The sequence below is a fragment of the Tupaia chinensis genome, unplaced genomic scaffold, assembly GCF_000334495.1.
Source record: "Tupaia chinensis unplaced genomic scaffold, TupChi_1.0 Scaffold000674_1, whole genome shotgun sequence".
NCBI lineage: Eukaryota > Metazoa > Chordata > Mammalia > Scandentia > Tupaiidae > Tupaia > Tupaia belangeri.
The window spans coordinates 1,318,436-1,333,196 of NW_006160197.1; the positions used below are offsets into that span (position 1 = coordinate 1,318,436).

At 36.1% G+C, this 14,761-nt stretch overlaps 1 protein-coding gene across 2 annotated transcripts in view; it reads left to right on the forward strand.

The window, feature by feature from the left end:
* GRB14 (growth factor receptor bound protein 14) overlaps positions 1–14,761 on the forward strand; it is a 151,173-nt gene that overhangs the window by 54,805 nt on the left and 81,607 nt on the right. Inside the window, exon 1 of one of the 2 annotated variants that reach the window (XM_006160260.3) lies at positions 9,674–9,881. The exons of the other annotated variant lie outside the window; for it this stretch is intronic. Coding sequence (XP_006160322.1) covers positions 9,819–9,881 — 63 coding nt within the window. The 5' untranslated portion in view covers positions 9,674–9,818. Of the gene's footprint in view, positions 1–9,673; positions 9,882–14,761 lie in introns of those variants that run through there. 2 annotated transcript variants of the gene reach the window in all.

Genomic DNA, 14,761 nt, shown 5'->3' on the forward strand with positions numbered 1-14,761 from the left:
CAGAAGGAATGACGACAGTACAATCCCTTCTCCTCCTTTCTCTTCCTGGGATTTTGGGCAGGCACACACGTGCACCCAGTGTGATTATCAAGCCATCGGGTCTAGGACTCGAAATGTAGTCAACCATGTAGGACTCGAGCACCTTAACCACCACACCACCTTCTGGCCCCTTAAGCAGTTTTTAAAAGAGAATGTTTATTATCTGATTTCCTTTAAACATTGATATACAATAAATGTATTTTATTATATTTGCTTATTCATATATATGTATATGTGTGTATATTATATATATATATATATTTATTTATTATGGCTTTTTTTTTCTATGTGTATTCTTTGTTTCTTCTACAAGAGACAGAAAGAGAAAGGCACCACCAACAGGATCTTCATGACATGATCCACCCCAGCCTCTGCCAGTCTGGATCATGGGTGTGTGCCTGGCATGTCCAGGTGGTCCTCAGGATGGCTTTGACTTCACAGAACATTGTGTACACTACATCTCTGCAGCTGACCTCTATCTATTAATACTTTTAATGCCCTTGGGATTCAAGCCTTGATAGAGTTGGGTAATCATCTACTAGTAATATGTTTTCATTTGATTCTCTTTATGCTGCTGTAGTTTGCTTTGCCAATGCATATTATATAATACCTAACTATTCATAATCATTCTATTCTTTTTATTATGAACCACACTCTCGTAGTGTATTCTTCTACCATTATAGTGCTTCCTTATTTTCAGTTTTGCCACAGAGCTTGTGCACTTATCAGAATGAGACACAGATTGAGGGGAGTGAGAAAGCACCCTCCCATTGGGAATGGTCATCTGCAATCCCTGCTCCTCCATTTATTCTTTCTTTTTGGGATTTTGGGTGTGCATGCACACATGCACATCAGGTTGCTTAAACTGCAGGGTCCAGGACTCAAAGTGTAGTGAGTCAAATGAGATCCAGCTGCCTTAAATAGCACACCACTGGCTGTCCCATAGTATTTTCTTCACTGGTTTTTAAATTCTTTTTATTTCCTAAATTCAATATGGGATAATATTTATTTCTCCCTCTGCCCCTTCCTCCCTTCCTTTGTTCTTATTTGTCCCTCATGCCTTTGTCTATTATTTTTTCAAACTTATAAATCACTTGGCTATCAAGTTTCTCTCTCCCATAGAATAGAGTGGAATCTGCTTTATGATTCAATTGAAAGTTTGTTTCTTTTATTAGGTGATTTTAGCTCTGTAACATTTCCAAGATAACATAAAAGTTTGGAGTTAGTACTATTATTTTAGATAATGTTTTTCAATTGATAGACTTTGGGCAGAAAATCCATGAGGTGCTCTGCTTTCTTAGCTTTGTGTTTACTTTCTTTTTCTTATAAAATTTTATATTTCTGTTATTATAAGTGTAACTATTAGAAAATCTTTAACCCTTTTATTTCTTTAACAATGATATGTTATTCCTCTCGGGGAAGCAATAATTAAACTAATATTTTCCTCTTCATTCACTCTTTTCTACCATCTCCATTTAGCAGTATAAAATAAATTACTTAAAATTGCCCTGTGATTTAGCAGTTTGAAATAGTATCTTTTGATCTTAGTTATCAAGGCAGTCAGCTTGCATACCCAATACTGCATATCATGTTCTTCCTCAAAATTTCACTTTTTAGTGAAAAGTTTTATCAATTCTATATTGTTATGACTTACATTACATGTATATTATTATAATGACACATGAACCTGTGCTTGACTAGAATTTAGTGCCACCATTATTTTCAGTGTTTAATCCAATCCTTTCACTCTGGTTGTCCCACCCATCTCTTGGATGGTTGCAGTTTATCTTCTACATTTCTCAAGAACACACCATGGGAAGATATTGTGCATGTTTGCATGTGTTTGAACGTTTGAACATCGTCTGCTGCTTCTAAATTAATGAATTTTGGTGCTGGATAGTGGCGTGCCTCTGCAAATCTGAACCACATGAGAAAGTGAAGGTTTATGTCTGGAAATATTCCTGAGTATGTTGGGCACATGTGTGCCTGTGCTCCAGGGCTGGCTGAAGCTGGGTGGATAGTGGTGCCAAGGCCCTGTTGAGGGTACTGTCTCTTTGTGTCTCTTGTTCATGGAAGAATATCTTTGCTTTCTTAAAGGCTCTTATGAGTGGGGCCAGGTGATGACACAGTAGTAATACAAGTGTATTTACATGAGAAAGGTCCTGGGTTCACATCCCTGAGTATGCTGGGCATGTGCACATGTGTGATGTGAACTGGGCTGGCAAATATTGAGAGTAGATTATGGTATGAAGACTGTTGTGGGTGCCTGTCTCTGTCTGTCTGTCTCTCTTCCATGAAAGAAATGAATCAATGAACATATTCTTAAAAATGGTTTTAATGAGCACTGACTGTTCTCCCCAGTGGAATACTAGAAGGCGCTGAGGTCCACAGAACTCTTGTTGAATGTTGCTGTCAAGAAGGATGACAGCAGACCAGTTCCCATCCTCCTTGTAAACTAGGAGTCCTCTTTGGCCTCCCTGTCCAAAAAGGTTTCCGTAACTTTGCTAGGAAGTGTCTTAGTGCTGACTGCATTTCTCTGGGAAACCAGGTGACCTTTCAATAAGTCTTTACTATGGTTTCTAACATTGTATCATTTAGTTTTTTTTTTTTTTTATGTTGTTTTGGGTTTCAATCTGTGAGGATTCCAGTTACATGTATACAGTTCTCTTCTTTATCCTCAAATCCTTCAGTTTGTGTCATGTGCTTTTTAAAGTTTAAAACAATTCTCCATCTCACTGGTCCCGTCTCTGTTTATCTTAATGGTGATTTCACTATGGAGTTCCATATTTAACAATTATGATCTTCCACCTTCCTGCCTCTTCTTTCTCCTTCAGTTCTCTGGGTCTGCCCTCGTCATCACTTCTCTTGTGCTCTGGCTCTTATTTCATATAGTTTTTATCATCTAGTCACAATGACCTCATAGCTTCTAGACATTCTTTTTAACAGTTGAAAAAGTTTAAATGAAGAACTATCTTCTCTTTAGAAAGGAAATTACTTTTTCTCCAACCTCTTCACTCCCTTCTCCTTTCTCTTCTTGTCACTCGAAGTTTTAGGGAGGCATGAAAAGGTAGGCTTTTGCTTGTTTTATTCTTTCAATCTAATCTCTGAAATTTCACACTGTTTTTAGCAATAGTCTTAAAGCATATAAGATTTGATATTGTATGAACAAGACCTTTATTTTTTCTGGCCTATACTTTTTTTTTTTTTTAATTTAAGCTTTTTGCTGTAGGGCACATGTGCTTACTGGAGACAAACAGACAGTGAGAGGGAAAGTGAGAAATCACCCCGAGAGAGGGGAGAGTGGCCACACTGCAATCCCTTCTCCACCATTCTGTCCCTGGGATTTTGGGCACACATGCACATGGGCCTGGCATGATTTTCAAGTCACCAGGTCCAGGACTTGAACCACATTCAGCCATGTGGGAGTCCAGCACCTTAACCACCATGCCACCTGCTGGCCCTGTAATTCATTTTATTACTTACAATTTACATTGTAAGCTCATATATAGAGACAAGTTTCAATGACTTTTATGTATTATATTTTTTGATCTTGTTCTTTTTTTTTTTTTGGAGAGGTTTTCGCTATAGGGCACGTGTGCTTGCCAGACAGACAGAGAGACATAGAGACAGAAAGCGAGCAATCACCCCCCAGAGGGGATGGTCACACCACAGTCCCTTCTCCTCCATTCTCCTCTTGGGATCTTGGGTACGCACGCACACACCCCCGGCGTGAGTTTTAAGCCATCAGGTCCGGGACACGAACTGCGGTCGACTCCGTGGGAGTCCAGCGGCATAGCCATTACGCTAACTGCTGGTTCCCTGATCTTGTTCATTATGCCTCTCTAAAATTTCTGAAATTTTGCATTCTTCCTACTCTGGTAAATTTGTTTCTCTCTTAGACTCTTCAATGTGTTCCTAAAAGGTCTTCTTTCTATTCAACATTCCTAGAAATGGCATAATTCATCTTCCACACTGAGATGAAATTTGTGTCTTATCAAGCATCTCTCCTCTCAAGATGAGAGTCCAATTCCTCAATGGGATGTAAAAATGACTATTCTGGTCTTTTCACCTGTGTTTTTCCAGATTCATCTTTAAGTGTGTGTGTGTGTGTGTGTGTGTGTGTGTGTGTGTGTGTGTGTGTTGTTAACTTAGAATTGCTTTCATTCTTCAATCCTTTTTCTATTTGGTAATTTGTCTGGTATCTCATGATAAAGTTATGCTCTTTGTCTTTTATGATTCCAGCACTTTGTAGTCGGTTACAGAACTTAATACATTGTTAGTAGTTTTTAAGTGTTTATGCTCCCTCCTGTAGAGAGTGGTTCTTTGGTAGGCAGAAATAATGCTGTTCTAAATCAATTTTTGACATAGAATAGATAGGCACATTTTAAAATACTTGACTAAACTGTGGTTTGGTAATATTTGTCATCACTAGGGCTTACAAGTCATTTGGTGATTTTTTTTGAAAGAACAAATGTTGTTTTTGGTGTCAAATTGATTCTGGATATCCCTAGTGGAAGGAAAGAACTGTGAGAGTAAAGGGAGGAAATAGGTTAGTGATCAGATCAAGTTCTTCACCATTTCATATACTTAGAGAAGTGAAGGGCCTTAGAGTAACATAAGCTGATAGAACGAGGGGCTCTGAATTTATGTCCAAAAATATAGACTATATATTAATTGCCATACACTCTATTTTAAGATTTTCCTACACCCATGTTCTTAGGAGAACACTTAGATTTAGTGTTCACGTTAGTGACCACTAATAGAACTATGTCAGATAGCGAAAGAATATCCAAATGTTCCTGTAAAGAAGACTGTGCTTTTGTTCAGAATAAATCATAAGGCTAACAATTGTTAAGATGAGAAAGGAGGCTTGTCCGCTATGTAACCGGAGTGACTTGTCTTTCCACATTGATTGCACGTGAGCATAATGCCTACTGTGTACAGAGAGCACCCTGCTAGCTATCCTGGGACAGGCAGAGGAAACAAGAGCCTGAATCCCTCCTTTAAGGATTATATTTTTGTTGGGCAGGAAACCTAGGGCCTGTGAAAGAGTTCGTAAGTTACTAAAGCAATGTATTAGTAAGTACAGGGAAAGACATGAGACATGGAAAAGTTTCAGTCCTAACAAAGTTTCAGACTCACGATGTTCAAAACAAGGAATAATATAATTTAGATTAAAAGATGACTTCTGGAAGAGTGAATTTTGATTTGAATGTTTGAGGAAGATGATGAACCAGGACAGGCAACGGGCTATCCTAAATGGGTAGCAGAAGAGCACAAGGTACTAGAGAAGATGAGAGATCCGAGAAAGTTGTATTTCCTTTAAGGCATGAGACTAGTTGGCTAAAATTATATTTATAAGGCTTGGCGATCCAGAAGCATTGTTCTCCCCTATAGCCTTACTTTTTTTAACCACTGTATAAAGTTGCTGGGTAGAAAAAGTTGGACATTCCTCTGCACTCGAGTAGCCTGCATTCTAAATGGTATAAAGAGTACACACAAAGGAAACAGTAGCTAGAAGTATTGGGTTGGGAAAGTCATGACACATTTTCGTATAGAAAGACAAAAATATATGTCTTGACTTTCCCGATGACCTAATAGAATACACTGGTATATGATAAAGAGAAAAGCGATGTATGTAAAGGACAGATGTCATGTCAATCTGTAAAATAGGTTTCAATAAGACCTACTTTGGAGGGTTGGTAGAATAAAATAAAATAAAATAATACAGGTAAAGTACTTAACACTTAGGAGGCACTTTATTTTGGCTGTTATCTCTTCTGCCCTCTCCACTTCTCAATTCTATGAGAATTCTTTCTATAAAATAGAGACCCTTGAAAGTTGCATGAAAAATGAAACTTTCAGAAGAAGTGTCACCTAACTTGGACCTTGAAAGATTGGTGGGGTTCAGTGAACTAATGAACATTATAAATAAATACATGAAAATATAGAGCATATCTTTGGGAGCATAGAAAGCGTTGGTTGAAGTTGAGCAGGAGCAGAGGTGTGAAAGGCGGACTTCCACCTAAAGGTTGTCTGGTCCTTATGCAGCATTTGCTCTTCTGCCCAGACCCTCCCTTGTACACTAGTCCTCTCCAGTAGTTTAAGGCATGCTTTTTCAGTACCTGCCTTGGGCTCTTCCAGGCGCTAGTCAAACTTAATTTCCTTGATCTTTACAACAGTGTTGGTCATAGTCATCTCCATTTTGCAACTGAAAAAAATTAAGGCTCATTTGATGAGGTTAGTGAGTGGAGAAAGCATTTGTAATGAACAATGATAAACATGATAGACTAAAATTAAAAATTGGAAGCAGTGTCTAAAATAACTAAGCAAGATAGTCAATATGTACACCTGAAAATAATTGCTGAAAATTAGCCTGCACCTTTCTGAAGTGTGCATTTCATCTCATTAGTTTTTCAGTTTGCTGACTATGAGAAGTATATGTTAAGTTTCATAGTTTCATTTTTCAAAGAACATTAACTTTTTTAGTGAAAAAGAGTCACAGGAGACCCAATTTTGCTCTTCATGGTCTACACTAACAATTTAGAAACTTAAATTTCAAGTGTTACATAAAGATAGCCTATCACATTCAACAGTTGGTTGTCTGGCAAGTTTTTTTTTAAGGCCTTTATAGGGTGGGTACATTGCATTGCAATTAATACAGGACCCAGACATTGTTTTGACTTGAATGGTTCAGTTTAGTGTTTTTGTTTGTTTGTTTTTAGATTTTTTGCCATAGGGCATGTATGCTTATTGGAAAGAGACAGAGAAAGTCAGAGAGGGAAAGTGAGAAATCACTCCTTGGAGGAATGGTCATGCTCCCATCCCTTCTCCATTTGATTCTTAAGATTTGGGGCATGTATGCACATGTGCCTGTTGCGATTCTCAGACTCGGAGACTGAGTTTTGAGATTTGAGATTCAAACTGCAGAGTCAGCCATATGCAATCTAGTACCTTAACCACTGTGACACCTGCTGGTCTTATTTTAGTGTTTCACAGGTTCTCTAGTATGATATGAAAAAACATTTCTAATTTTTGAGTCACTTAGATGTAACACCTTGGAGTCAACTCTGAGACCTTCATTCTATATCCATATGTTTTCAGGTTATGTGTATTCCTTCTTCCTAATCACTTTTCAAAGCAGATGTCATTTTCTTCTTTTTCTTTTTATTTATTTATTTATTTATTGGAGAGGTTTTTGATATAGGGCATGTGTGCTCGGCAGAAAGACAGTGAGAGACAGAGAGACAGAAAGTGAGAAATCACCCCCCAGGGGGATGGCCACACCACAATCCCGTCTCTATTCTCCTCTCAGGATCTTGAGTACACACACATGCGCTCCTGGTGTGAGTTTAAGCCACCAGGTCCCGGACTTGAATCGTGGTCGACCCTGTGGGAATCCAGCAACATAGCCATTGTGCCAACTGCTGGTCCCTTCATTTCTTCTTAAAAATCTATCTGCCCTGATCTCACCCAATGTGTGGGTTTATTTATTTATTTATTTTTACCTTGGTACACCCCTATTATTTGGCTTACTATTATGGTGATTTTATTTTTAATTTAAAAACTAATATCTCTCTGCTCCACTATGAGACAGTGACCCTATCTTATTCAGTAGCGTGTTCTACTGATTAACACAGTGCTTGACACATAATGGGTACTTCGCTTAGTGACTTAGTGAAATGCTTTATTTTGGTTATGGTGAAATTTCGATAAAATTTTGAGAACAGAGAGAGAACACTTTGTAAAATTCAAAGACTAAATTGGGGGAAAAATACTATGTATAATAATCTAGAAATTGTGTAGTTATCATGGACTTTGTTTTTAGCTGCTTCCTAAAAGTGGCTCAAGGTTAGACTAGAATCTTCTACTTCAGAAATGGTAACCTCCATGCCTTTATTAGTAGATTTTTGTTGGTAATTCTCTTTTAAAATACATAATAGGACCAGCTGGAGGTGCAGCCATAACTCAACACTTTGAAATACTCTACCCATACAGGAAGATTCTGGGTTGGGTTTGCATCTCAGAGTTTCTTTGTACACATTGGCCATGTGTGTATGTGTCTCTGATCCAGGCTGGCTGAGACTGCAGGCAGATGATGGTGTGAACTTTGTTGGGGGTGCCTGTCTTTCTTGCTCTGTCTCATGGAAAAATTTATATATATATATATATATATATAAAGAGCATGTGGAAAATTCTAATCAAAAGACCATGCCAGTCCTAATTGGATAAGAATCAGATTGATGCCCCTAAACAACTGGGTCATTGGAAAAGTCATGACGATTTTTTTTTTTTGCATAGAAAAGCATAGAAAAAGATGTCATGACTTTTCTGACAACTCAATACATCTGTCTGAATTTTATATTAAATGTACATACTCCAATTACCACCTACATCTGTCTGAATTTTATATTAAATGTACACACCCCGATTACCACTCTAAGAGAGACTGTAAGTTTTGAAATTCAAAGTAGGTAACCCTGAAGTTGTAGTGTCTTTTTCTTTTGAGGCATGTGAGCTCATGACACATACAAAACATACTCAAGTGTAAAGCTGTGAAGTCAACCCCGTCTAGTAGCAGTCTAGATAATGAAATGGAAAGTCTGTATCTGGCTTATCCAGAATCTTCCATTTTGCCTGTTACTAGAGCAGTGACGTTGTAATCTAGAAATTACAAGGGGTTCCTCTCCTGTTGAAGGCAGTGGGTCATTCGGTGGGTCAGAGTTGAGCACCAAGTAGGTTCTATGAAATGACTTGACAATTACAAAAAGTCAGATTAGTTTAACCTTGTAATGTATTTTGTCATTTTTCAGTGCTTCTTTAATTTTTATTTAGATTTTATGAAACTTGTTTAAGTACCAGTATTTTCAGTAATGACCTGTTTCCAACCACCAAAATACTAAAATACAGTTTTTAGTTATTATAAGAAAAATTATTAAATTTTTTGAGGGCATTGATCAGTGGCTATTAAAAATATTTTAATTGAATAAAGCATGCTAAATTACACAGATAGGTGCTTTTAAGAAAAAGAAGTGTTTGAGATTCATATATATTATAATTGAATACTCCCTTTATATTTACATTATTAGGTTGATTGATAGATAATATTTAACAGGTGATATACTTAACAGTATGTAAATTAAAATAACTGAAAGGTCCATAATACAAAAATTTTGGTTGTTTAAGAGATGTAATGTATCAATGTATATTAAAAAATCTTTTCTTATAACATAAAAATTAGTATGAGACCGATTCTAACTTCAGGATTATTTTTTGTGCCTCATGTAATATGTTACAATCCACTCATTCATCAATTTTATGAATAGCAGAAGTAAATTCAGTTCATTTGCATATTTATGTGCTTTAAATAGACTAATGTAAACATTTTCTTATCTGCCATATGTTGAAATGCTTTAGTAAAGGCATAACTGCCTAGTCAACAAAGATGGCATTGAATTGCACTGTTTTGGAAAAAAAAGTTAAGTGAACTAGATGCCTGTTAATCTGGTTCTTTAAATATCATAAACAAAAGTATCAGAATGTGTTTCCAAGGACAAAGGCGGAGTTTTCCGGGATTTGATTGGTTGCTGCCTTGCCCTGTCCCACAGCCATCCTTAATTGGCTTTGGGTAGATTGGAATCACATAAGCAGGGTGACATTTATTACTTTCCTAGTTGTTTCTTTGCACTGAGCTCTGAGGTTCCCAAGGAGTCACTGTAAAAGATTTCTTTCATTTCGCCCATGATCTACAAGAAGGGATCGTTCTAAGAAGAGCAGGCATGAGTTTGAGTGCAAGAAGAGTCACTCTGCCTGCAATAACGCCAATAGTTCTACAGAAAAGGGTATGTGCCTTCTTTTGCCTTTTTTCCCTTTAATTTTCCTGCCTTTTTTTTTTCTGTTATGGTGTGATTATTAATATGTTGGAGGCTTTAGTTACATATCCTTGAAAGAGAGGCTATAATTCATTGGGACTATAGATAATTAAAAGACTTAGTATTGGAATTAAACTAGGAAAAAATACTGCGCTAGAATATCGCTATAGTAAAAATCCTCCATGTAAAAGCAGTTTGGTCTCGATTTCAGGTCATTGTGATTTAGACTGTATTGAAACCTTTTTTCCCCCTCTCCTTCTACTGTAATTTCAGGCTTCTTTGCTTTTAGTTCAATAGGAAATCTGCTAACTATTATGTTTTATATTTGTTTATTGAGGAACGGTTTCTTTGTTTCACTGTGATTCATAATACATCCGTTTCTTCATTGTTGAATGAACTCTCTAATTGTCTTAGTATTTAAAGATGTGGCACCAGTTTATTATCCTAAAGCTTCTACCCATTTCTATTGAGTGTCTGCCTGTTACTAAAGAAAAACTTTCCATTAAATTTCTCTTTGTAAGAGTTTTCTGTTAATCGTTAATGTACCCAATCTGGTATATGAAAATATTCATTAGTTTTTCTTAAAGTTAATTTTCTTGTCTTACTTGCAGTGTTGCATTTTATGCAGTGATATTTACACTATGTAATGTCATTGTACTAAATTTCTCTTATAAATATACCCAATAAGAACATTGCCTTGAACTCCTTGAAGGATCAAGTCTGTTGCATGGAGAAAGAAAGCATTTTAAAGTGCATTTTTGGCGTATGTTTTCCAAATGGTTTTGGTGACACCAGAAACTGTAATGTTTATTCTGTACTCAGCATTTAATAGTTAACTGTTAACTATTAGTGCATTCCATTGTCAAAGGTCATGTTTTAATTTATTTGTAACACAACAATTCTAACATTTAGGATTTTTTTAAAAAGATATGTCTCTTTTTTATAGCTTTTAATTTTTAGATTTTCAGTTTATTTTCTTATACAATAGTCCATTCATTTATTAAGGATATTTTACTTGGGATTGGAATAATTATGTGGTAATTTTGCCAGCATGTGTTCTTTATCTTTCTTGATGCCTTTCTCTCATCTTAAGCAAGTTTAATTAACAGCATTTACTCTGAGCTTGAATCTTTATTTTGAATTGAATTTAGCAGTGTAATGAACCTATAAAGTATTATAGGTTCTTTGACTCATTGAGGTATGTAAGTGTATACTAACATAAGCCAAATCTGTCTTCTTATGTTTGAGTTACCCTGTTAATATTGCAGTTTAGCTTGACCAAGAAATTTTTTTCATGTGGTTTGTTTTGACGACATCTTGGTATGAAAAAAAGCATGCCATCTGGCCTCTCCATTTACTAGCTGTGTGACCTCAGGTAAATTACTTAACCTCTCTGAGTCTTTTATATCCTCATCTGTATGATAATAGCTGAGGCATTTTCAGTAATTGATCTCTTCGGTCTTATTTGTGTCTATAATATGGTAAACCAAATAATACATTTTATTTTTTTATAATTATAGTAAAATATGCAAGCCATTTATTTCTTTAGATAGATTGTAAAACGTTGGAAAAAGATGCTGTCATTTTCAAGGACTTTGAGCAGTTAGTCTAAGAAAAATTGGTATGAGTAAAATCTTGGCTAGAAAATAACTTTTAGCATTGACTGGCAAGTAGCAAAACAAGATTCCTCTAAAAAGCTGTGATTATTATTGAAGTTTTGATCTGAGCTGCTAGCGAGTGCATCACTGTGGTTTCTGTCTCTCTGTCTCTCTTTTAATGTTAAGATTTGTGTCAGGTTCCTGTTATAGTAATTATTTAAGTCAATACCCCTGCCTAAATTTACGTTATGCTTTTCAGTGAGTGCACATACTAAGTGTTCCTATAAAGTAGCACATCAGTATTTGCTGAAAGCACATATTCATTTTCTTTCTCCTGACCTTTTAACCTCCAGAGAATCCATTTATCTATTGAATTGCTCTGGAAATGTTAATATGTTTTATTTTAGGAATTGAATATTTTTCTGACAAAAAAACTTCCATCTGCTCTGGTCATACCATGACTAAGGTTTTTTTTTATTTTTATTTTTTTCTTTAAATATTGGAAATTATTTTACACTTCTAATTAACTTGTATTTTTCTGTCCATGCCATAATTTAAAATGATCTCAGTGTATTTGAGAGGCAACTTCTCCTTTTCCCAAGAAGGCAGATGCTTTTTCCTTAGGTTTAGCATGTAGTCTGCTCTTCCTAAATGAGTTACTCTTGCAAGATAAATTTCCAATGGGAATCCTAATCATTGAAAGGCCCAGAGCATTTCATAAATGCTCAACAGCTCTAGGGATTAATTTTCTTATCAGCTAGCTTGTCTGATCTAATTGGTCGTAAGATTCTCTTGGGACTGGTTAAGAACTTGAGTTTTAAACATGGTCCTTCACATGGTATATATCTTTTTTGTTGCAGAGTAAGTACACTTTGATCTTTGAGGAAGACGGTATTTTGGCATACTCTCTGTCAAGTGAATTAGATATTTTTGAGTTCATCTAATTTTATTAGGTTCTCCTTTCCCCAATTCTTATGAAGCAGGGTTCGAGTGAAGAGGACTTTATATCTCTCAGATCCATCTCCAAATATTCTAAGCGAATCGTTTTTTTAAATTGCCTTAGGGTACATGTATTTGCTGGAAAGAGACAGAGACAGAGACAGTGAGAGGGAAGGTCAGGAATCACTCCCCCAGAGGAGATGACCACACCTTTTACCTCATAGCATTTTTCTCAAATAACTTTGAGAAAGTTGTGTCTTTTTTTTTTCAATGCACATGAAAAGACTGAGACTCTTAGGTGTTGAGTGACTTATGCAAGGTCACCCAGAAGGTCAATGGCTAAGCTAGAAATAGAATCTAGGTCTTATGACTTCCAGTGTGTTTCTCCTAGATACATGTTAACAGCTGAAATTAACATGTTAATAAAATTGTCTTTTGGTGTATATAATTGCCATTCAATTTCAAGTCTGGAATTAGCTTCAGCAAATCTTTTCATCATCCTCTGCATCCCCATCAACTTCTATATAGTCCAGAGTAGAAAACATTTTATATTCAATTATTACTAGCCACATGTGCATGCACATGTACATGTTGGAAAGGCAATTAATACCTGGAACTTTAGACTGGTATAATGTATGAAGGAAGCATTTTACAGTCTCAAAGAGTTAGCAAAATACTCAAGTATTGTAAAGGATAACCTAAGTACAATATAATTTGTACCTTCTTTCACAGAAAGGCTGAAAGTTCAGACGATTAGATGTCCATGTCCTCATTCTCTGGGTAGGCATATTTCATGCTTCTATCAGATTATTGTTGTTTTGCAAGTTATGTTTACAAGCATTTTTGGATTCTTCACATTACAATTATGAGAGATATTCATAAGCACAACACATCCTGAAGTGTGTTCTGACATCTCAAAGAAAAAAAGAGATACTTCCTACAATATATGTTTCTTTTCGAGGCCAGCAGGTGGCATGGTGGGTAAGAGCACTGGATTCCCACATGGCCAATCACAGTTTGAGTCCTGGGCGTGGTGGCTTTCTTTCTTGCTTTCTCTCTCTCTCTCTCACTCTGTTCCCCTCTGACCAAATTGAAAATAAATAAGTAAATGAATAAATAAATAAAGTTAAATAAAATAATTATTAAAAAATATGTTTCTTTTCTTTATTTTTAGTAAATAAAGTTAAATAAAATAACTATTAAAAGATATGTTTCTTTTCTTTATTTTTTGTTGTTATTGTTGTTGAGTTTTTGCCTTAGGGCACGTGCATTCACTGGAGAAACAGTGAGAGGGAAAGTGAGAAATCACATTCCCCCACCACCACCAAGGGAGAATGGCCGTGCTCCAGTCCCTTCTCCTTTATTCTCCTTCTGGAATCTTGGGCACATATACACACATGCCTGGCATGATTTTGAAGCCACCTGGTCTGGGACTCGAACCACAGTTGACTATGTGGGAGTCCAGCAATGTAACCACTATGCCATCTGCTGGCCCCAATTTTTACAATATATATTTCTTAAGAATCACATTCTTTTCAAAATTGTAAGTTCATGAGTTGAATGGGGAAATGACATTTATGAGATCTAATTCCCCATTCATACAAGAGAATAGCTTGTTATAACCACCTCCTTCTTCATACAGTTAGAATTATTGCTATGCTTTCCTGGGAACAATTTGTAAAAGTAAGAATAAAAATCACCTTATCATTATTTTTCCCAGAAACTTTTATACATAAACACAATCAGTCCAAACTTAGTGTTTGCTTTGTTTCAGAGCCTGGTTCTCTGTGGCTTGCCCGACTTCACCCAGGGCCTCCAGTATAGCACTGTTTTCTTCCTCCTTCAAACATTTAACACTCGTCTCTATTTCCTCTCCCAAGATCGTGCTCTATACCGTATAGACAGCTCCAGATTCATGTTTACTCTCCCAAATGATTGTTTAGTCATCAGCTTAGTCTACAGTCTCATCCTAAAACCTTTCTTTTTACATTTATCTTCATGGCATCTGGATTTAATATCAGTGGGCATAGCCTTGCTACTGATTTGTTTACTCAGTAACGATTACCCTGTGACATCAACTATATTGATATATTACCTTTAATAGGTAAGTTTTGTTAATCAAACATAGGTGTGTTTCTTATGCTTCTTGGGTTTTCAGATTTGGCTTTTAGTCTTCTCTGTATACCTTATTTATTTTTGTGTATCTTGTACAATTTTATTTTTTAAATTTGGCACTTTTTTTGGTATTACAACTAGGTTTTACTCTTCTAAGGGAACAGACCTTTAAATAAAGTGCTTTGTCAGTTATTGGCA